Source organism: Mobula hypostoma, chromosome 7 (genome assembly GCF_963921235.1).
Source record: "Mobula hypostoma chromosome 7, sMobHyp1.1, whole genome shotgun sequence".
Taxonomy (NCBI): domain Eukaryota; kingdom Metazoa; phylum Chordata; class Chondrichthyes; order Myliobatiformes; family Myliobatidae; genus Mobula; species Mobula hypostoma.
This window is the reverse complement of record NC_086103.1, coordinates 79,687,218-79,711,923: the sequence shown is the minus strand read 5'-3', so window position 1 is coordinate 79,711,923 and position 24,706 is coordinate 79,687,218. Positions and strand designations below refer to the sequence as shown.

General features: G+C 42.7%; 1 protein-coding gene across 2 annotated transcripts in view; it reads right to left on the bottom strand.

Annotated features, from left to right (window-relative positions):
* LOC134349406 (slit homolog 3 protein-like) overlaps positions 1 to 24,706 on the bottom strand; it is a 674,478-nt gene that overhangs the window by 45,823 nt on the left and 603,949 nt on the right. For both annotated transcript variants that reach the window (XM_063053662.1, XM_063053663.1), the window contains 3 exons: positions 22,688 to 22,759; positions 14,072 to 14,235; positions 7,082 to 7,206 (listed from right to left, as the gene is read on the bottom strand). In XM_063053662.1, coding sequence (XP_062909732.1) covers positions 7,082 to 7,206; positions 14,072 to 14,235; positions 22,688 to 22,759 — 361 coding nt within the window. The remainder of the gene's footprint in view (positions 1 to 7,081; positions 7,207 to 14,071; positions 14,236 to 22,687; positions 22,760 to 24,706) is intronic.

Below are 24,706 nucleotides of genomic sequence, written 5' to 3'. Positions count from 1 at the left end.
TAATAATGTCCAACTAACGTGTAATAGTGTCATGCTAACCGCTACGCTACCGTGTAATAGTGTCATGCTAACCGCTACGCTACTGTGTAATAGTGTCCAACTAACGTGCAATAGTGTGATGCTAACTGCTATGCTACCGTGTAATACTGTCCAACTAACATGTAATAGTGACATGCTAACCGCTACGCTACCACGTAATAGTGCCATACTAACCACTATGTTAATATGTAATAGTGTCACATTAACTGCTATGCTACCATGTAATAGTGTCGCGCTAACTGCTACACCTCTGTGTAATATTGCCACGCTAACCGCCAAAATAACATGTAATAGTGTCCCATTAACCGTTACGCTGTGTAATTGTGTCATGCTAACCGCTACACTACTGTGTAATTGTGTCATGTGAACTGCTACACTATCGTGTAATAGCATCACATTAACGGCTACGCTACCATGTAATAGTGTCGCGGTAACCACTATGTTAACGTGTAATAGTGTCACACTAACTGCTACACCACTGTGTAATAGTGCCACGCTAACTGCTACACTACTATGTAATAGTGTGATGCTAACTGCGATGCTAACGTGTAATAGTGTCACGCTAACTGCTACACTACTGTGTAATCGTCACACTAACTGCTACACTATCGTGTAATAGCATCAGATTAACTGCTATGCTACCGTGTAATAGTGTCAAGCTAACTGCTATGCTACCGTGTAATAGTGTCATGCTAACCATTATGCTACCGTGTAATAGTGTCACGCTTAACGCTATGCTACTGTGTTATAACGTCATGCTAACCGCGACACTACCATGGCATCCCAGAGTTTATCTCTGTACATATGCAGTTACCACCAGAGATTACTTGAAAGTGGCCAGGAACAGAACCTGAGGGTGATTTTTTTTTCTTTTACAAACTAATTAGAGTTTTTTCAGCTTTTCACAACCTGTAGTGGTGTCAGCTGCAGTGGCCCGTGTTCTGTCCTAACCTCTGATAATGTCTATGTGGAGTTTGCACATTCTCCTTGCAACTGAGTGGAATTCCTCTAGGCACCTCATTTTCCTCACGTATCCCAAAGACACAAAGGGTGACAGGTTAATTAGGCACTGTAAATTTTTCCTGGTGTGTAGGTGATGGATGGAGAGAGTTAATGGGAATGTAGGGAGAACAAGATGGAATTGTTATAGGATGGATATCCATGGTGCTTGATTTGAACTCTGCTATGTGACTCTACATACCATTGAAGGTACCCAAGCACCACAACTCAAATTAAGTAGTAAATGCATTTCATATGTTTTTCCCCCTCTCTGAGTAGTAGGAATAATTCATAAGTCTAATGAGCCTGTACAAAACCATGGCATAACTGATATCAATGTTTTCATCATAAGCAAAGTTGAATTTATTGAAAGTTCAAAGTAAGTTTATTATCAAAGTACATACATGTCACCATATATAACCCTGAGATTCATTTTCTTGCAGACATTCAAGAGACACAATAGAATCAATAAAAGATCGCACCCAACATGCTGGACAAATAACCAATGTGCAAAAGACAACAAACTATGCAAATATAGATGAAAAAGAAAACAAACAAGCAATAACTATCTAGAGCATGAGATGAAGAGTCTTTGAAAGTGAGTTCATAACTGTGGGAACAGTTCAGTGATGGGGTAAGTGAAGTTGAATGAAGTTATCCTTTCTTGTACATGAGCCTGATGGCTGAGGAGTAATAATGATTTCTGAACCAGGAAGACAGGTTACTGAGGCTCCTGTGCCTTCTACCTGATGGCAGCAGCCAAAAGAATGCATGGCCTAGATGGTGGGGTTCCTTGAAGATAGATGGTGTTTTCCTGTGACAGTGCTCCATGTAGATGTGCTCAGTAGTGGAGAGGGACTGGCCTGTATTGTAGGATTTCCCATTCTAAGGCATTGGTGTTTCTATACCAGGCGAGGGGCAATCAGTCAATATACTCTCCACCACACATCTATAGATATTTTCAAAGTTTTAGATCTGATGCTGAATCTTCACAAACTTCTAAGGAAGTAGAGGCACTGCTGTGCTTTCTTTATAATGGACCCAAGGCAGACCCACTGAAATGATAAAACCGAGGAATATAAGTTGCTGACTCTCTCCACTGCAGATCCATGATAAGGACAGGCTCATCGGCTTCTGATTTCCTCCTCTTGAAGTCAATAATCAGCCTCTTGGTCTTGCTAGCATTGAGTGAGAAGCTGATGTTGTGACAGCACTCAACCAGATTTTCAATCTCCCTCTTATACGCTGATTCGTCAGCACCTTTGATTCAGACAATGACAGTGTGTCATCAGCAAACTCAAATATTGCGTTACAGCTGTGCTCAGCTACACAGTCATAAGTATAAAGCGAGTAGAGCAGGGGCTAAGCACACATTCTTATAATGCTAATAGAAATTGTGTTGATGTTTTTGCCAATCTGAACTTACTGGATCTGCAAGTGAGGAAATCGAGGATCCAGTTGCACAAGGAGGAATTGAGTCCGAGGTCTTGAAGCTTATTGATTAACTTTGAGCATATGATAGGATTAAATGCTGAGCTGAAGTTGATGAATAGCATCCTGATGTACACATCTTCACTGTCCAGATGTTCCAGGGTTGAGTTAAGAGCCAATGAAATGGCATCTGCTGTGGACCTGTTGTGATGGTGGGCAAGTTGGAGAGGATCCCAGTTACTTTTCAGGCAGGGGTTGATGTGTTTCATCAACAATCTCTCAAAGCACTTCATCACTGCAGATGTAATTGCCACTGGACAATAAAATTGAGGCAGCTTACCATGTTCTTCTCAGGCATCAGTATAACTGAAGCCTTCTTGAAGCAAGTGGTTACCTCAGACTGCTGAAGCGAGAAGTTAAAGGTATTGGCGAACACTCCAGCCAGTTGATCAGCACAGATTTTTAGTACTCGGCCAGGTAGCCCTTCTTGGCCAGGGCAGCATCTGTAGGAAGAGGTGCAGTCGACGTTTCAGGCCGAGACGAGTCCTGACGAAAGGTCTCGGCCTGAAACGTCGACTGCACCTCTTCCTACAGATGCTGCCTGCCCTGCTGCATTCACCAGCAACTTTGATGTGTGTTGCTTGAATTTCCAGCATCTGCAGAATTCCTGTTGTTAGCCCTTCTTGGCCGGATATTTTCCGTGTGGTCACCCTCCTGAAGGATGGTCTCACCTCAGCCTCAGGGTCTGATATTACAGAGTGGGAGTTTGTGAAGATGCCTTCATGTTTTGACACTCAAAACAAGCATGAAGAGCATTGAGCTCATCTAGGAGCAAAGGCTTGTTGTCATCTATGTTGTTTGGTTTCACTTTGTAAGACATAATAGCATTTTGGCCCTGCCACAGCAGATGAGCATCCTTCAATGATTCAGATTTGGTCCAGAATTGGCACTTCGAATATTGCCCTTTCCTGTAATGTAATTGGCACATTACAAGAGGCATATTAAGTGTCCTATTTAACAAAAGGGAGCAGTGGATATGATTTTTGTTCAGCAGTTCCCCAGTCTCATGAGCCAGACAGCAGCCTGATGGCTTCCTGGAGACCATACCTGGACCTCTTGTACCGTGTATCTTTGGTCGCCAGACTGGAATGGCACCCATCTGGCCTTTAGCAGACTGCAGTTCTCATAGTTCATCCAGGGCTTCTGGTTGGGAAAGACTGAATGTTTTTGTGGGGACACACTAGTATTCAAATGTTTTTATATAGTCTGTGACAACTGTAAGGTGTTCATTCAGATTCTCAGACGAGTCTTTGAACACTACCCAGTGCACTGACTTGAGGCAATCTCATAGTCGGTTCCCTGCCTTCCACATCCACCTTTTTGTTGCTCTTATCTCTGGAGCCTTGATCTTTAGTCTCTACTTGTATGCAGGTGGGAAGAGGACAGTCAAATAATCAGATTTCCCCAAATGCAGTCTATGCATTCCAAATGACAGTATAGCAGTGATCAAGTGTGCTGGGGCCCCTGGGCCTTCAGCTTATATCTTGATGATAATTGTGCAGAGATTTCTTCAAACAAACCTGACTGAAGTCCTCAACAATGATTTGAAAGGTGTTAGGGGTAGGCTGTTTTGTGTTTGCTGATGTCTTCACTCAATATCTCAAGTACCTGATTAACATTGACCTATGCGGGCATGTTAACTGCAGTCAAGATCACAGAGAACACTTGGTAATAGAAAGGTTGGCACTTAATCATCAGATGTTCCAGATCAGGGGAGCAAGAGTGCCATAAGACCGCTGTGTCCGAACACTAAAAAGAGTTTATCGTGAACTTTCATCTCCACCTTCTGCTGTCTCCAAATGAGCAGCTGACCATCCTGTGTATTGGGAAGCCCTCAGATCTCATCGACGTGTCTGGCATGTCTGCAGGGTTACCCTCAAAGTTTGTGACAGCATCAGAAACTGATCACACATAGGCTTTTCTACCACAGGGGAACCCAACCATGTTCTCAACATAATTAAAAGCAGAAAATATGTTCAGAGTCGGCAGTCAAGGGGATCAATGATCGTTCAAATGATGCTGCCTCCCTTGCTGGATGTTTACTATAATTACTGCTTTTGCTTCAGATTGCAAGTGTTAGGACTATTTTGCTTTTAGATTATTTTCTCAACTGAAGTACATGCGTGTGCATTTCTAAACAAGTATCACTGTACCACACTCATGAATACTGAGAAGTACCACGGGCTAATAGTCTCAATGCTTTTGTTAGTTTTCAGATAACATCAAATTTGGTAGTACAATGGACAATAAAATAGGTTGACTAAGATTACAATGAGATCAACTAGTAAAGTGGACAGATGAATGGCAGACAGAATTTAACTCAAAGTGTAAGGTGATACATTTTGGGAAGTTAAACAAGAGATATACAGAATAAATGACTCAGTAGGCCAGGCAGCATCTATGGAAAGTACAGTTGGTGTTCGGGCTAAAACCCTTCAGCAGGACTGATGAAAGTTCTCAGCCCCAAACATTGACTGTACTCTTCTCCATAGATGCTGCCTGGCCTGCTGAGTTCCTGCAGCATTTTGTGTGTGTTGCTCCTGCACCAGCACCTGCAGATTTTCTCTTGTTTCAGAGTGAATGGCACAAGTGTTGAAGAGAACTAGGGCTACCACAAACATAGTTCTGTGAAAATAGTGACATGATTAGACTGGCTGATGAGGAAGGAAACCATATGCTTGCCTTCATCCTTTGGGTGGAAGTACAGGAGTTGGGACACCGTGTTGCAGCTGTACAAGATGTTGGTGAAATGCTGTATGCAGGTGGAATGTGGTATACAGTTCCGATCACTATGCCACAGGAAGGTTAGGATTAAGCTGGAGAGAAGGCAGAAATGATCCACAAGAAAATTGTAAAGACAAGAGGGATTAAGTTATATGGAGGGACTGGACGGGTTAGAACTGTTGTCAGTCGAGTGACAGAGGCTCAAGTGTGATCTTATAAAGGTTTATAAAATCATGAGGGGTATTGACAGGACAGATAGGCACAGGCTGAATGTGAAAGGGAAAAGATTTAAAAGGCACCTGAGGAGCAAGTTTTTCACACAGATGGTGATGCATATATGGAACAAGTTGTTAGACAAAGTGGTAGAGGCAGGTGTAATTACAATGTTTAAAAGACATTTGTTTTGGTAAATAAGGAAAATTTAGAGAGATACAAGGCAAATTAAACTAGCTGATGTACCACTTTGGTTGGTATGGATGAGTTCGGCTTAAGGGCATATATCTGTGCCGAAGTGGTCTTTGATTCTATGACAGCATTAACTTTGGTTGTCGGAACACTATACTTCAGAGATTAAATGGAAGCCTTCTCAACCTGCTTGGGTGGACATCAAATATGAGGTATTTTTTCAGACTATCCCCTCATTCAAAATGACCATAACTTAGTTTTGGTAATTTTTGTGGGATTTTACTATGCATCCATATAGCTTGCCTACTTATTCATGTGATAAGGCTCTAGATGAATTTCTTTTATTAATCACCATTACTTCTAGCATCAATGATAATGAAATGCCAATGGTGGACAATTCAGATGAATAAAAGCAAATTAGGAATTTAAGAATAAGAAAAGATTAACAAACTTGCATCTTGACAAACAGGTTGTAATTGATGGTCTGAGGAGGAACTTACAGATATTCCAATGTACTTGGCACATGGGAGGAAGGGAGTGGTGAGAATGGGGAGATGGGTACAAGAAGCAGAATTCATTGCAGACTGTAAGGCTCAGGAGGTCTGACCAGGGACACCTGAGCCAAACAGGGCAGGCCATCCCAGAATCAGATCCCAAGTTATCACCCGTGGCTAGGCTTTTACTTTGAATTACTATTATTGCGTTGGATGTGATTGGCTGTGGATGTCAGAGGGAAGAGTGGAAAAGATTATCGGTTGCTCCAGTTTCAGCTTGCCCTCTCACACTTAAAACAATTTTATAACAGTTCCTGTTAAGGGCCACACTGAAAGGCTGCTTTGTACATGCCAACAAATAAAAAAAACCCTCGGAAAACGATCCCTTCAGGAGAGAGGGGCAAATTGACAAGAAAGTAAAAGAAAATGTCATTCTGTTCGTGCAAATTGAGCTTCTCTTTGAGGTTAATACTAAAATAAAGTTTTATATTTAAAACCAAATGACAAAGCAGATTATAATTCAATAGCATGTGATTTGACTACTCAACGCACAATTTCTTTCAATTACACTGTACTCCAAACAAGATTTTCTCCAAGTCTACATCAAAACAGAACAAACAAAAGCTTTAAGGACCAAAATGAACTGAATCATAAAAGCTAGGAAATGGATAGCAGATGTAGAGAGATGTCCTTTTCTGATTACGAGAGAAAAAGTCTGGTGCTATTGTTGACTGAGGTCCAAGGGTAAAAATATATGAGATGTTATTTTCCATGTGGCAAGTATCTGAACCCATTGAAGAACTTTTCAGTGCAATGTTTCTTCTGTTGAAAAGCCAAGCACCACTTCAACAATGCAGTAGTGAAACTGCTAACTGGAACAATCCAATGAGCTGGGTGAAAGATTTGGATGTTTTCTTCTGGACTCTTACCTTAAACCCATAAGGGCAGGTACATCTGTAGAAGTCAATAGGATCATTATTACAGGTTCCATTGTTTTTACAAGGATTGGACAGGCATGGGTTGCACTTGGCTGTTATTGCAATGTTCAATGGATCTGTAAAATTAAGAGAATAAGATGTTTCTATGGGTGTCCCATTTGCACTGGTTAACCCTGCTATAATAACAGGAACAAACAGCAAATCTACTATGCTTTACAATGTAAAACCTTGAATCTGGAATTGTTACTAGGAAAGAGTGATATGGGAGTGTACAACATACTCTACTCAGAAAATAAATTTAAATTAATAAGTGAATTAAAAATTTACCATAAACCAAACTTTTTCCAGCATAGACCATAAGACAAAGGAGAAGTCGGCCATTCGGCCCATCGAGAGATGGATGTCCACGTCTCTTTATTTAAAAAAAGATAAAAATATGTAAAACCAGGAGTCCCTTCTTCACAGAGGAGTTGCAGGCCCCTTAGAAGTGGGATTTACCAGAGTTCATACTGATTAGCTTGTACATCTTGAAAAAAGTTATATTGTTAGAACCTTGACCAGAGTATCTGAGGGAAAATCAATCAGCCATGACGAAAAGGCAGAGCAGACTCGGTGGGCCAGATGGCCTAATTCTGCTCCCATATCTTATGGTCTTATATCACAGGACACCCACTATCTGTTACAGTCCTTCCTAGTTTGGATAGAAGTTGAAAAGGTCATTACAATGTTGAAAAGAACAAGGCCAATGAAGAGATATTATTCCTGCTTAAGTACACAGATATGACAGAGGGATATTTTGAGTGCAATTTGCAGCCTTCTTTCTCTCAGGTCGGATAAGCTGAGTTTACCCGGGCATCTTAAAGCTGTTGTGACTGAAGATATGTGATTGTGACAACAGCACCGGGATCTGCCCTAACCACCGCCACCTAGTGGCTGAGCTGCTGCTCCTAGGGTTGCTGTGCATACTCAACCCAAACGGTACAACAGACATCTTCACCACATGACAAATCCAAGCATAGGAAACATCACTGACATAATGGATAAGTGGATATTCACTTTCCAGGGCCCAGAGGGCTTATTGCTAACCTCTGTTTTCTAGTACAACAGCATAACCCTTCAAAGGGTCAAAAAGTTGTTTTTGACTAAGCTAAACTTCAAACCAATATTCCTTGCTCAGCTTCTTGTACTAAACAAGAAAACAATGAGGTTCTCATTGGCCTGTTATTTATTCCAGAGAAACAATAGGTCTTCATTGGCCTGATTAAGCATTGCACTCACCTGGCTGGATGAATGTAACTGAAAAATATCACATACAGATGATGTCAACTAGCAGCAAAACAATATAAATAAGCCCATAAGATATAGGAGCAGAATTAGGCCATCTGTCCTATCTTGTCTACTCTGCCATTCCATCAAGACTGATCCCTTTTCCCTCTCAACCCCAGTCTCCTGCCTTCTCACTGTATCCCTTCATGCCCTGACAAATCAAGAATCTATCAACCTCGGCCTTAAGTATACCCAATGACTTGGCCTCAGCTGCCTGTGGTAATGAATTCCACAGATTCACCACTCTCTGCCTAAAGAAATTCCTTCTCATCTCCATTCTAAATGGATGTTCCTCTATTCTGAGGCCGTACCTCTGGTATTAGACTCCCCCACTGTAGGAAACATCCTCTCCAGATCCACTCTATCGAGGCCTAACACTCTATGTTAGAAAGCAGTTAGGATAGTTGGGAATGACAAGGTGGAATGACAGAAAGATAGGGGTGACAGAAAGAAGATATAGAATTCATTCCTCAGCCTTTGGTTTCTGAGACAGATGATTCATTGGTTGGGTTGAATTGTTCTCCAATCTTGGCAATCTACTTGCAAATGTTTCATCACATGGAAGAAGACATCATCAGTGTGCTGTTAACTGTGGTTTGTCCTTCGAATGCTAGGCCTTTATATACTTTTCAATCAGCTGATTTGACATAATTTTGTCTGTAGCTCATAACTATGTCATTTTAGCTTGTACGAATTATACCTGTATTTGTTAATCTTCTGTAGTTTAGAAAACTTCTAAGTTTGAAATCTGATTTTAAGTCTATGTCATGGTCCGCTCCGTGAAGTCCGTATTCTGGTTCACGGTCCGGTCCATCAACCCTTGCTCCAGGTTTTCCTGTCTACCCTGTTTCTGTTCTTGTTGAGCTCTAATTGAGGCAGCTGATGCTTGTTGGGGCTGGCTGCATAAATACCTTCAGAGACCAGGGCGTGGCTGCTGGATTGTTCTTGTCCTTACTCCTTGTATCCCTTCCTCTGCCTTCTGTTTCCTCTCCTGAAGCCCTGCCTTGTCTTGCTGGTAACTCTCGCCTCGTCTCGCCTGCAGTCTTGTCCTGGAGCCACCCTGTACCTAGCTCCCTTGCTGTCCCTTGCCTCCGCCCAGGTAAGCCAGGCCATCATGCCATTACCTGCAGTTGGTTCTGTCCCTTCCTGTCCCTTGCCTCCATCGGGTAAGCCAGGCCGTCTTGCCATTACCTGCGGTGGGTTCTGTCCCTTCCTGTCCCATGCCTCTGTCGGGTGGTGATCCGCGCCCTGCCCAGGAGTACCGCGCCCTGACCAGGTGAACTGAGCCCGGCCCAGGAGGAGCCTGCCTAGCCTCAAGCCTGAAGACTCCAGCCTCCTGTCTAGCCTCAAGCCTGAAGACTCCAGCCTCAAGCCTGAAGACTCCAGCCTCCTGCCTAGCCTCAAGCCTGAAGACTCCAGCCTCCTGCCTCCTGCCAAGCCTTGCCTCAAGTCTCTAGCCTCTAGCCTCCTGCCAAGCCTCGCCTCAAGTCTCTAGCCTCTAGCATCAAGCCTGAAGACTCCAGCCTCCTGCCTCCTGCCAAGCCTCGCCTCTAGCCTCAAGTTTGAAGACTTCAGCCTTGTCCTGCCTGCCTGCCAAGCCTCGCCCTTGCCTAGTTCCGGGGTCCGAGCCAGAGGCAAGACCCAGGTACTGGGTCCTTGTCCAGTTGCTGGCTCGGAGTCCAAGCCCGGGCTCCTAGCTCTCTTGTCCAGTCCTGTTCCAGGTTCCTGATTTTCATGTCCATGTCCTTGCTCTCACCCTGTATCCTAGTCCTGTCCCTAGTACTTCAGTGTCTGTGTCTTGCACTTGGGTCCGTTCCCAGCCACGACCTTATAACAGTCCATGCTAAGAATTATTCATCTAAGTTAAATGTGTCTCACTAAAAGTAATATAAACTGTGTTTAAACTACTTTGTTAGCTTTAAATATCTCCTCCTTGGTGGGGGAGGGGGGGCCAATGCTCAAATAGTGGGTATTGACAGCTAGACCTTGCCATAGAGACTAGACAGGGAAGTAAACTAAAGTATAATCTCGCTAAAGTGAGGGTATTTGTAAATACTTATATTGGGTACGGTTCAAAGTCTTCTCTCAAGTTTAAAGCTTGCAGACAATGGACTCGGTTTCATCACAGACTATACTCCTACATGTACCTTTCTTCAGTCTCAAAATATCCTTCAACTCAATCAATCAATAGAGATGACAGGGAATCGTGAAATTTGGCTGACCTCAGAAAAGCATTGCCATTTTATGTCGGCTGTCTGGATACATTCAAACTTGATCCTAAAGAATGGGTCCATCACCAACTCAGTCTAAGCAAAGACTTGTCATCAATTGAACCCTCTTCTTGATCTGCCTGACTCAGAACCGCATCTCATCTCCAGCAAGTTTTGGTTATAGAAGATTTAATCAATGGAACCAACAGAAACTGTTCAGCCTTTGTTCTCATCATTCCTAACATATGAAACTTGGCCATCAGTTCTCCACTGGCTAAAGAATGGGCCTTAGACTGAACATCGAGAAAATTAAGTTTCTCTACTGACACCCCCTCAGTACAACAATCAAGATTATTGTTAACAATCAAGATCTGTGGCAAGGCTCTGGAAAATGTGGATAATTTTCAATTGCTAGGAAGCCACTTTCAGTGATGTCAGATCTTATGAAATTTACTGTCCATGACAGACAAGTTCACTTTTTGACTGACTGAAAAAATTAGTATATGAACAGCCAGGTTTCATTCCCAGCACCAAGCTGTGTTCTACCAAGCAGACAAGATCCCTGCCCGCTTGTGAACTTCAAAGTCATGGACAACCTATAGCAAGTACCAAAAAGTACTGGAGAAGTTCCACCAATTTACACTTCAAAATGTTTCAGATTTGTTGACAAGATACGTGAAGAGCTTCAGCTGTCTTCTCATCAAACAACATTTCCAGCTCTGGACATTCCATTCAACTCCATCAGAAGTTTTCCACAGACTGACACCAGACTCCTGACAGAAGTACTCTAGTTCAAGCTCCATTAAACAAATTATTTTCAAGATGAAACTAAAAGAGCTTTGAACCCTCTTGTTGACTCATAAAAGAATCCCTGAAGGACTGATGGAGCTGTTGGGAAGATGCTGGGAGCACAGAGGAATAAACAGCAGGGGAGGCACACATGATCCCAAACACCCCACCTCACTCCTCGGCCAGCTACATCAGCTCCCACAGGAGAGTCATGGAAACCCTGGGTGACTGCCTTAGGAGAAGTAGGGCATCATGTTGAAACCTTGGCGGATGTGTAAACAGATTGAAAAACTAAACATAGGAGACTTTCTCGGTCCTGGCAAAAGTACTCTGACTTGACAAATTTATTCTGTTTTTTCCGTACAGCTAAATAGTTTTTGCGTCTAATTTTCAGTCTCAACAATGTTTTTTAAGTTTTTTCATTAACACAGGAACTTGGTTTCTTGCACATCGAATTTAATTTCAGTAAACAACTGGTCTCCCCGGGAACGACCACGTCAGGCTGGCACAAGTTCGAGAAGCGTATTATGACCTGACGTATAATCTCAGCGATCCTCTTCTCCCTGATCATTAACATGCTGGTTAAGGCAACTGAAGTGGAATGTAGAGGCCCTCTGACTCAAACAGGTATGCAACAACCCCCAATCAGAGCCTTCGTGGGTGACCTCATGGTGAGAACTACATCAGTCCCAAGCAGTAGGTGGATCCTCAAGGCACTGGAGAGGATGATTGCATGGGCAAGGATGAGCTTTAAGCCAGAGAGATCAAGGTTTCTAGTGTTAAAGAAAGGCTGATTTATGGACAAGTTCCATTTCTCCTTGGATGGTATTGCTATCCCATCCATCTCTGACAAACTGGTCAAGAGCCTGGGGAAGGTCTTTAACTGTAGCCCAAGAGAAGTGGCTGCCATCCAGAAGACCACCAAGGAGTTAGAAGTCTGGCTCACCATGGTGGCAAGTTCAAGGCCTAGATCTACCAGCATGGCATTCTCCCTCGAATCCCCTGGATAGTACTGGTATATGAGGTACCCATGTCATCAATTGAGGCTCTTGAAAAAAAGATCGATGGCTGGGCCTCCCACATAGCCTGAGCACCATTGCTTTGTGTGGGAAGAGGAATAAACTGCAGCTTCCCTTCAGGAACCTGAATGAACAAGGAGTTTGTGGTTTCCTGAACAATAAAATGCTGTTGTACATACATTCCAGTGACCCCAAAGTCTCAACAGCAGGCACTGAGGAACAGACAGGCAGGAAGTGAAAGGCCCAGGGTACAGTAGAGATGGCTGAGTCACATCTGAGCCACAGGGATCTGGTGAGGCCATGGTGTCTGCTCAGGCGGGACTAGACGGATTTCCTTCAACCTGTTTTGACAGGTCCCGGGGCAGGGGCAGATGCAAACCTCTCCAGAAAAAGATGCAAGCAGCTGTCGAGGAAATGTGTACCACCAGGATGGTAGGAATGGGGCAGCCGGGAGCTTGAACAAGGTGGGAGGGTGCACTGGAGTGGAAGATCTCCTGGTCCAACATCTGACAGGCAGAACACCAACGCATCCAGGCTGTGGATGATATCCTGCCAAGTCTAGTAAACCTTTTGCTTGGCGCAAAAGTGAGGCACTATCATGCCCTCTGTGCCCTGGCAGCAGGACCCTGGGACACATCGTCAACGACGACCTAAATGCCCTGGGAGAAGGCTGCTGCCACTGACGGCATGAACGGGTGCTGAAGGCGGTGGCAAAAAATATCTCGTCAGCCACTGACAACAGTAGGCACCTCCGCCAACCCTGAAAGCCTTTGACAAAGCTGGAGACCAACCACAGTCTCGGCCAAGATCATGAGCAGGCCTGTTTGCCACGGGTCTGAGTGGCAACTGAAGGGGGACCTTGGCAAGCAACTAAAGTTCCCTGACTTCATCGCATCATCACGCCCTGAGGCCTGACGTGGTCATTCTGTCAGAAGCCCCGAAGCAGGTGGTCACAGTAGAACTGACAATTAATTCCTTGGGAAAACCAGATTGAGAACGCATTTGAGCTTAAGAAAGCCAAATACCAGGAGCTGGTGGAGCAGTGCTAGAGACGGGGTGGAGGGCCCGATGCGAGTTTATAGAGGTGGGGTGTAGAAGTTTTGCTGGTTGCTTGTTCTGCAGAGCCTGATCTCTCCTTGGCATTATGGGGGCTACAAAGAGAAGAGCCACCAGGACCATCACAGAGTCGAATTTAAATGACTGTGGATTAAGAGGTCTGACCCTGGACCAAAGCTGCTGGGACACAAGTTGGCTTGTCACCTGGCTGGGTCTCCTGGGCAAGTGTGTCTGTGCCGAAAGACCCAAAAAACCCAGTGACACCAGGTTATGTCACTGACGATGTGTCCTAGTGCATCCCAGGATGTATCTCAGCATAATGTTTTAAATTTTTCATAAACACTGGAACTAGCTTTCTTGCCCCGTAGAATTTTAACTTCAATAAACAACTTGAAAATGTAAAAGTTCATGTTGGGCTGTCTAATCCCCGTACCTAATTCTCCACACTGTTCTGGCGGTGTAGACATAACAAAGTGACCTTGCATGTCTTGTCAGTGGTGTCCTTCTTTAATTAATGATGTTGATGCCATGATTAAGGTGGCTGTTTAGAGCTTTACTAACTGTGATCCAAACCCACATACCTTTGCACTGGAACTTGTTTGTGGGTGTTGTTAGCAGAAGTTTTTCATTCATGTCCTCTGGTCCGGTGCAACGGGCTATACCTGGCTCCTTGTAGCCTGTCTTCACCCACTCGGACAGCCAGCGCAGGTTACAATCACAGTACAGAGGGTTGGCCCCAAGAGCTCTAGGGACAGAGAAAAAGTGAACACAGAATCATGCAAATGTCGGGTGAATTGTTTGGACCTTCCTCAACGGAAAGTATACCCATGGGATGCAGCTTTCCCTCGGCTTTAATCAGGAGCAAAATTGGTTAGTGTGCAAAAGCAGCAAAGCCCTGATGACAGAATCACATGGAAAGAAGACATTTGGCCCATCGAGTCCATGCAGCTGTGTTTAAAAGCAATCCAACTAATTCCATTCCATTTATGGCCCCCTGCTCCCACCTCACACCCAACATTTCTTTTCCCTTTTGGATATTTACCCAATTCCATTTTGAATGCCACCATTGAATCTGCATCCACGACCCTCTCTGGCAGAGCATTCCACACACCAAGTCATTTGAATAAAGACAATTAATAAAACAATCAATGTCCTTTTGTTCTTCACCCTTTTGTCACTTCCACTTTACCGACTTCACTTAGATTCAAAATTTTAAGTATCTCTCAGATCCCCTCATAACTTTCTCTGTTCCAAGAAAATTCTTGCTTCACCAGATTATGCACATTATTAAATCCTTATACTTTGAATCATTTTGGTTGCATTACTGCCTGGTATGGGGAGGGGGGAAGGGGTGTGTACTGCACAGGATCTGAAAAAGACGCAGAATGTTGCAAGCTCTGCAGCTCTATCACAGGCACTAGCCTTCAGTATCGAGAACACCTTCAAAAAGGCAGCATCCATCACTAAGGACCTCCATCACCCAGGACCTGCCCTCTTCTCATTTCTAACCATCAGGAGGGTACAGGAGCCTGAAGCCACAGACTCAGTGTTTTAGGAACAGCTTCTTCCCCTCTACCATCAGATTTCTGAATAGTCAATGAACCCATGTATACTTCCTCACTATTTTTTTTTCTCTTTTTGGATTAATTTAATTGTGATTTGCAGTTTTTTTTATCATTGTGTATTGTAATGTCCTGCTCCTGCTTCAAAACAACAAATTTCATGACATATGTCAATGAAATTAAATCCAATTCTGATTCTGGGAACCAGTATTTTACTAAGATTCATCACGATGTCCTAACTTTTGTACTCTTTGCCTCTATTGTATAATTATAGCATTTGATAGTTAATTAATTCCTCTAGAAACATAGAAAATAGGTGCAGGAGTAGGCCATTCGGCCCTTCGAGCCTGCACCGCCATTCAGTACGATCATGGCTGATCATCCAACTCAGAACCCCGCCCCAGCCTTCTCTCCATACCCCCGATCCCTTTAGCCACAAGGGCCATATCTAACTCCCTCTTAAGTATAGCCAATGAACTGGCCTCAACTGTTTCCTGTGGCAGAGAATTCCACAGATTCACCACTCTCTGTGTGAAGAAGTTTTTCCTCATCTCGGTCCTAAAAGGCTTCCCCTTTATCCTCAAACTGTGACCCCTCGTTCTGGACTTCCCCAACATTGGGAACAATTTTCCTGCATCTAGCCTGTCCAATCCCTTTAGGATTTTATACGTTTCAATCAGATCCCCCCTCAATCTTCTAAATTCCAACGAGTATAAGCCTAGTTCATCCAGTCTTTCATCATATGAAAGTCCTGCCATCCCAGGAATCAACCTGGTGAACCTTCTTTGTACTCCCTCTATGGCAAGGATGTCTTTCCTCAGATTAGGGGACCAAAACTGCACACAATACTCCAGGTGTGGTCTCACCAAGGCCTTGTACAACTGCAGTAGTACCTCCCTGCTCCTGTACTCAAATCCTCTTGCTATGAATGCCAGCATACCATTTGCCTTTTTCACCGCCTGCTGTACCTGCATGCCCACTTTCAATGACTGGTGTATAATGACACCCAGGTCTCATTGCACCTCCCCTTTTCCTAATCGGCCACCATTCAGATAATAATCTGTTTTCCTCTTCTTGCCACCAAAGTGGATAACCTCACATTTATCCACATTAAATTGCATCTGCCATGAATTTGCCCACTCACCTAACCTATCCAAGTCACCCTTCATCCTCCTCACAGCTAACACTGCCGCCCAACTTCGTGTCATCCACAAACTTGGAGATGCTGCTCTTAATTCCCTCATCTAAGTCTACAATATATATTGTAAATAACTAGGGTCCCAGCACTGAGCCTTGCAGTACCCCACTAGTCACTGCCTGCCATTCTGAAAAGGTCCCATTTATTCCCACTCTTTGCTTCCTGTCTGCCAACCAATTCTCTATCCACATCAATACCATACCCCCAATACCGTGTGATTAAGTTTGCACGCTAATCTCCTGTGTGGGACCTTGTCAAAAGCCTTTTGAAAATCCAAATATACCACATCCACTGGTTCTCCCCTATCCACTCTACTGGTTACATCCTCAAAAAATTCTATGAGATTCGTCAGACATGATTTTCCTTTCACAAATCCATGCTGACTTTGTCCGATCATTTCACCGCTTTCCAAATGTGCTGTTATCACATCTTTGATAACTGACTCTAGCATTTTCCCCACCACCGATATCAAGTTTACTGGTCTATAATTCCCCGGTTTCTCTCTCCCTCCTTTTTTAAAAAGTGGGGTTACATTAGCCACCCTCCAATCCTCAGGAACTAATCCAGAATCTAAGGAGTTTTGAAAAATTATCACTAATACATCCCCTATTTTTTGGGCTACTTCCTTAAGCACTCTGGGATGCAGACCATCTGGCCCTGGGGATTTATCCACCTTTAATCCCTTCAATTTACCTAACACCACTTCCCTACTAACATGTATTTCCCTCAGTTCCTCCATCTCACTAGACCCTCGGTCCTCTACTATTTCCGGAAGATTATTTATGTCCTCCTTAGTGAAGACAGAACCAAAGTAATTATTCACTTGGTCTGCCATGTCCTTGTTCCCCATGATCAATTCACCTGTTTCTGACTGTAAGGGACCTACATTTGTCTTAACCAATCATTTTCTTTTCACATATCTATAAAAGCTTTTACAGTCAGTTTTTATGTTCCCTGCCAGCTTCTCTCATAATCTTTTTTCCCATTTCCTAATTAAGCCCTTTGTCCTTCTCCGCTGGACTCTGAATTTCTCCCAGTCCTCAGGTGAGCCAATTTCGCTGGCTAATTTGTATGTTTCTTCTTTGGAATTGATACTATCCCTAATTTCCCTTGTCAGTCATGGGTGCACTACTTTCCCTGGTTTATTCTTTTGCCAAACTGGGATGAACAATTGTTGTAGTTCATCCATGCGATCTTTAAATGCTTGCCATTGCATATCCACCGTCAACCCTTTAAGTATCATTTGCCAGTCTATCTTAGCTAATTCACGTCTCAGACCTTCAAAGTTACCCTTCTTTAAGTTCAGAACCTTTGTTACTGTATTAGTTATAAAACTCTCCATCTTAATGAAGAATTCCACCATATTATGGTCACTCTTACCCAAGGGGCCTTGCACGACATGATTGCTAACTAACCCTTCCTCATTGCTCAATACCCAGTCTAGAATGGCCTGCTCTCTAGTTGGTTCCTCGACATGTTGTTTCAGAAAACCATCCCGCATACACTCCAAGAAATCCTCTTCCTCAGCCCCCTTACCAATTTGGTTCACCTAATCTATATGTAGATTGAAGTCACCCATTATAACTGCTGTTCCTTTATTGCACGCATTTCTAATTTCCTGTTTAATGCCATCTCCAACCTCACTACTACTGTTAGGTGGCCTGTACACAACTCCCACCAGCGTTTTCTGCCCCTTAGTGTTACGCAGCTCTACCCATATCGATTCCGCATCCTCCCGGCTAATGTCCTTCCTTTCTATTGCGTTAATCTCCTCTCTACCGGCATTGTCACTTCCAGCAATTTATTCACATACCCCTACCTTCCTCGGTATTGTACCCCTTTTTCAGTTCTGTACATTAGTTAGTTTTCCTACCAACATGCATTGTGCTTTGTGAAATTACATCTGCCATGTATCCATCCACCACACCACTCTGACAAGGTTCGCTTCAGGACTATTACAGCTATTCCTTGATCTACAAAAGGTTTGGTCTTCTGGAAAGCACTTTGTTAAGCAAACTTTCAAAGGAGCTGGACAGAATGCATTATGAATATTTTGGGTTTTTTATTCTCATATAAAGAGACTTATAGGTTCCACCAAAGTGCCTCTTATCAAAAGCACAATGAGCACCCATTTGTCACTGATGTGGTTCCTCAACTTCTATTAACCCCTATCCAATGTTGTTCAACTGTCTTCTTCAAGTTCACTGTCCAGTCAACCTCCAGCAATGGCTTTTATCCTTTGTCTACACTGTTGCTTCTGGTGTTCCTCGGGAGTAATCCTTGCCTTTATCTCCTTCTCTATTCAGTGTCCATTTTCCTATTCATGACACTAGCTTACCTTACCATCATCTCTTACAACTCTTCTAATAACTTACAATTCTCAATTATCTTGTCGGGCAACCGATAACAAATAGGCAGAAAGCATCTTCAACCAAATTGGGAAGACAAAATTTGGGTGGCTAACACAGATTATATTTCCTAGCCACACATTCCATTTCTTTCTCTGTCAAACCTCTGAGGCTGAAGACAGCTTTCAACTCTGCTACCACATTTTGTACAGGGTTAATCAGACAATGCCATGTTTGCCCTATTGCTGAGGTGCCCAGTTTGCATCTTGGTCCATTCCTGAATAAAAAAAATCTATCTACGCCACAGCTGAATGAATTTTAAATGGAAATCACAGGATACAGAGAATATTTTGCATCCTTGTATTTGGAAAATGGAAGAGATCTCATTAACTCGTTCTAGGCTTGATACAAAACAAACAGTCCACTTTCAATTCATAAAATGCTCCATTGGAGTCAATAATAAGAAATAATGGAAAAGGATGATTTGTAAAATATCCTATATGGGTTCTTCATAACAAATGTTGCTGTAATGTATGCACTTTTTATCAGAACTTAGTAGAGATTTATTTAATAGACAAACAGTAATACAGGGCATGCATTATAAATTCTCTTAACTACAACAGTTAAAACTCCAAAGGAACACATTAGTGCAGTAATCCCCTATGAACACATTAATTTTAATCAGCACCTCAGCATTTAATCCTGTTTATATAATGGGCACCAAACCAGCTGTTGGGTATGGTTCATTTTTACTTGCAGCCAATCTGGAATAAACTTTTGATGTTTTTTTAATTGACATGCAGCACGGGACAGGCACTTCTGGCTGTTTGCGCCATGCTGCCCAGCGATCCCCCAATTTAATCCCAGCCTAATCATGGGACAATTTACAATGACAAACTGACATAGCAAACGGTACATTTTTGGACTGCAGGAGGAAATCGGAGCACCCGGAGGAAACGTACATGGTCACGGGGTGAACGTACAAACTCCTTCCAGACAGTGGTGGTAATTGAACCTGGGTCGCAGGTACTGTAAAGCGTTGTACCAGGCCACCTCATTATTTCTGAATTAGCTTCTTATTGCTAAATTAGAAGACAGCTCCCACCTTACATCACAATGTCTTACCTACAACCTTGTACTTCCTCCTCCCCTTCCCCCTACCTTCCTGCTCTGACCTCATCTTTCGTTCCTGTCCTGATGAAGGGTCTCAGCATGGGACATTGACTGTTCACTCTTTCCAAAAGATGCTGCCTGGCCTGCTGAGTTCCTCCCGCATCTTTTGTGTGTTACTTGGATTTCCAGCATCAGCCGATTTTTTTGTGCTTGTTAGTCTTACTTCAAATTGATTACATTCACTAAATTTCAAGTTGTATCCTTAATTAAAACCATGAATATCTACTCATTCTTTTAGTCTGTGTTGAAATCTACTTGTTTTGAAATAGCAGTTAATGGTACACTAACACTCTGAAAGTCAGCAGTACTGACTTGGGGTGGGGGGGGCGTGAATTATTACATTTCCCATTACTGGTTAATAATCATTAACATTTACTTGTGGAGAGAGGCCAGCATTTATCTAGTGTTGCCACTGAGAGGCATTTCCTTTTGATTCAATACTGCACATGCAACTCTAAAATCAATTTTGTACTCCAGACTCCAAAATGGTTCTTGAACATGCATCTTTCCCGGTCAGAGCTGAGAGTGGTTCCACTCATTCATAGTAGGCACCAATGGCATACTAGTCAAGGTTTGCCGAAGTTGAAGTCCCGATATCTGTGAGTCTGGGCTGGGGAATGGAGTTTGGAGGCAACCTACCTTGGTGTGTGTGGGAGGGAGGAAAAGGGCTTGTTTTGCTACAGTTGATTTTCTGTGTGGTTGCTGTTGTTGTTGTTGCTTGTCTTCTGTTGACTATTGTGGGCATCGGAATGTATGATGACATTTACGGGCTACCCCCAGCACATTCTCAGGTAGTGTTGTTCGTTAGTGCAAATGACACATTTCACTGTCTGTTTCAATGTACATATGGCAAATAAATGAATCTGAGCCAGAAATTATTGTCAACTCACTCAAATTTTTCTATGCAAATTGTAACTACAGTGATATATGTATAACCTAGTGGAGACTCTTCAAAACTATGCCTATCTAATTATCCCTTCAGCGGACATTGGTGTAGAAGAATGTTACTTTTCAATCACAGGAGGAGCTGTGCCAAGACTCAAATTGATATTGCAGACAGATGTACAATTTAGTGGTTATACAGAAACAGGGCCAAATTCGTGAAAAGAAAATGAAGAAATGAGAAATAAATAACACATATAGCTTCATTATAGAACTCAAAACAACATACAGAAATATGGATGATATACTGATCCAAAATTACCCATGAAACCAACAGCAGAGGTTGTAGAACTGACCAAACAATTGTGTGCACCAATTCCCACCTTCTGCCTACAACAGCAAGTGGGAAAGTCTGCCAACAACTTAATTAGATGACTTTGATAAAATTTCCAAACACTTTATCAATGTCAGAAATAACACAGGACTGAGAAAATGTTCCATTGAACAAAAGCTAATGAAGGAAATGGCTGGGAAATACCTGCAAATCCAGCTGGATGATAGAAAAAAATACAACATTATTTTACGGTCCATTCAACAGTGACTGCTCGATCCAAAAAGGGTCCAGCACAATTCCACCATGATCAGCTGAAACAGAAAGGTAAATGGCATCCACCAGCACTGGGAGGTATAATGAGAGGACACCAGTCCCATAAAAGTTAAAGCACATTGCTGCCTGGTCAACCATGTCACAGCAAAATGGCAAGAAACATTAAAAAAATGAAATATCCAAAGGTTAATATCAGTTTGCAAAAAAAGTCCCTGAAGTTAATTTAAGAAGGAATTACATATTTTCAGTATCATTGCTTGTGCATTAGGGTTGTGGAACGCTTATCTTCTACAATGTCAAGACTGCAGTAATCGGACGTAGATAGCTTCAGAGCTCTAATCAGCACAGAAGTGTGGAAATTGCCTTTAAACCCAACTTCACAAACCTTCAGTTGAGACTGGGGCATTACGTCCACAAAATGCCTTTGAATTCACTACTTATGGAGCCACTAATGCAGAGGATCGCAAGAGGGTTATAGACCTGCCAGCTCCATTGGGGCACAGACATCCCCGCCATCGAGGACATTTTCCAGAGACGGTGCTTCAAGAAGGGGGCATTCCTCATGAAGGACTCTCACCACCCGGGACATGCTCGCTTCTCATTACTACCATCAGGGCGGGGCTGGAGCCTGAAAACACACACTCAATGATTTAGGAACAGATTCTTCCCCTCCATCAACAGATGTCTGAATGATCCACGGACACTATCTCATTATTCTTTTTCTTGTATTACTTAGTTATGTTTCAACCAACAGGACAACATCCTTGTCATGGTTTGGAGGCTTGCGCGCCTCAGTGACCTGGACAGCTGTGTTGGCTGGAGTCAGGGCTTTCTGCTTTGGCTCTTGTTATGGTCACCCATGCCAAAGAGGACAGACTAAGAGTGCTCCTCCAGTTTCAGGGTTCAGCTCAGGGCTAACAACCCTGACTAGTAAAACAAAATTGTTACAGAAACAGCAATGAAGAATCCTTCTTTATCCGATTGCAATAGTATTCCTAAGACTCCATCCCGGACTTCCATGACTGACAGTAGTGAAAACCGAGCTACTGACACGATGAAGGAAGCCCTAAACACTGCCAGAGATGGAGGTCCTTCATTGCTGCCCTGAACGCCAGTGGTGTAACAGGCGGTGAGTCAAATATTTATTTCTGTAATTTACAGATTTTTATACCTTTGCACTTAATGTTGTCACAAAACAACACATTTCACCACATATGACAGTGATCAATCTGACTCTGATTCTAAGGCACGATCCATTAGGAAAATAAATTATTTTAAAATCCATCAAGTACACGACAGAATTTGAAATTCTAATGTAAAATGGTATCCCCTTTGCTCTCTACTGTAATGATACAGAGTATTTATTGCTTTTAATTCATATGTATGTTTAAGGATATATTTCAGAAGCATTTTTCAATGTTACTTACAGATGAGAGAGTGATGTGAGACCACTGAATGCCCCATTAGGTATGCTGGAGATATCATTACCATGTAAAGTCCTATTGAAAAAAACATAAAAATACATCACTAGAAATAAGCAAAAAAAAAACGATATAACATTTTATAGGGAACTACAAACATTTAAAGAACTCAATCCATTAATGTAACAGGACTTTTTGAAAAATATCAATTGATCCAAGGAATGAGAGGGTTACTGTAAGAGGAACGTCTGGCAGCTCTTGGGCTGTATTCCCTGGAGTTCAGGAGAATGAGAGGGGATCTCACAGAAAGGCCTGAACAGATTAGATATGGTACAGTTATTTCCCACGGTAGGGGATTCTAGGACAAGAGGACAAAACTTCAGGATTGAAGGACGTCCTTTTAGAACTGAGATGAGGAGAAATTATTTTAGTCAGAGGGTGGTAAATCTGTGGAATCTGTTGCCACGAGTGGCTGTGGAGGCCAAGTCATTGGGTGTATCTAAGGCAGAGATAGATAGGTTCTTGATTAGCCAGGGCATCAAAGGGTATGGGGTGAAAGCAGGGGAGAGGGGATGACTGGATGAAGTGGAGCAGCCCATGACTGAATGGCAGAGCAGACTCGATGGGCCAAAATGGCCTACTTCTGCTCCTAAATCTTATGGTCTTATAGTCTTATCGCAACTGCCAGAATCTCAGATGGATGTAATCAAAAAGTGAGAGGCGAAGATGTTTTAGATTCATAGTCATAGAAAACTACAACACAGAAACAGGCCCTTTGATCCATCTAGTCTGTGACGAACTATTTACTTCCCTGGTCCTAACCATCTGCACCCAGTCCTTTGAATACCACCCATCCATGTAGCTATCGAAATTTCTCTTAAATGTGGAAATCACTTCTGCTGGCAGCTTGTTCCATTTTCTCAACACCTTCTGAGTGAAGAAGATCTCCTTCATGTTCCTCTTAAACATTTCAACTTTTACCCTTAACTCATGACCTCTAGCTCTAGTCTCACCCAAACTGTATGGAACAAGCCTGCTTGCATTTATTCTATCTATACACCTCATAATTTTGTATATTTTTATCAAATCTCCCCTCAATCTTCTACACTCTGGGAAATAAAGTCCTAACCTATTCAACTTTCCCTATAACTCATGTCCTCAAGTCTTGGCAACATCCTTGTAAATTTCCTCTGCACTCTTTCAATCTTATTGACACCTTTCCTTAAGTTAGGTTGACCAAAACTGCACACAATACTCTAAATTAGGACTCAAAAACGTCTTATACAATTTAAACATAATATCCCAACTCCTTTACTCAATACTTTTATTTATGAAGGCCAATGTACCAAAAGCTTTCTTTACAACCCTATCTTCCTGTCACACCGCTCTCAAGGAATTACGAATCTGTACTCCCAGATCCCCCTGTTCTATCTATCTCCTCAGTTCCACTTACTGTATAAGTCCTGCCCTGGTTTGTTAGGGCAACACCTCACACTAGCCTGCATGAAATTCAATCTGCTATTTTTCAGCCCATTTTTCAAGCTGGTCAAACATAATGCATATGACTAATCCATTAGGTCATTCAGTTCCGACTGCCCATTCTACTATTAATCTTTATTCCCTTTATTTACTCACTTCAGTTCAGTATCTATTGATATCCTTCACACAACAAGAATCACCCAGGCTCCAGTTTTGAGGTCCAATTAACCAACGTTCATGGCTTTGTCTATTTGACAGGTTAGAGATTCCAGGGTTCCATTTATACCATTGCTTCTTGCCTCCACACTTAGGTAATGGAGCTCAAATTTGAAAGTAGGGCCCCTTGTTAGAGTTTTTCTGCCTAATAGTTTTCTTTTCTCTATGAACCCAATCAAATGACTTAATCATCTTAAACACTTTAATGAGATAGTGCCATGGGACTTTAGAGAATCAAATAATTTTCAGGAAGATATCAATTGTCAAACAGCGTTTATGGGAGGAAAGGTCAACATTTAGAACTGAAACCCTACATCAGGGTCCTGACTC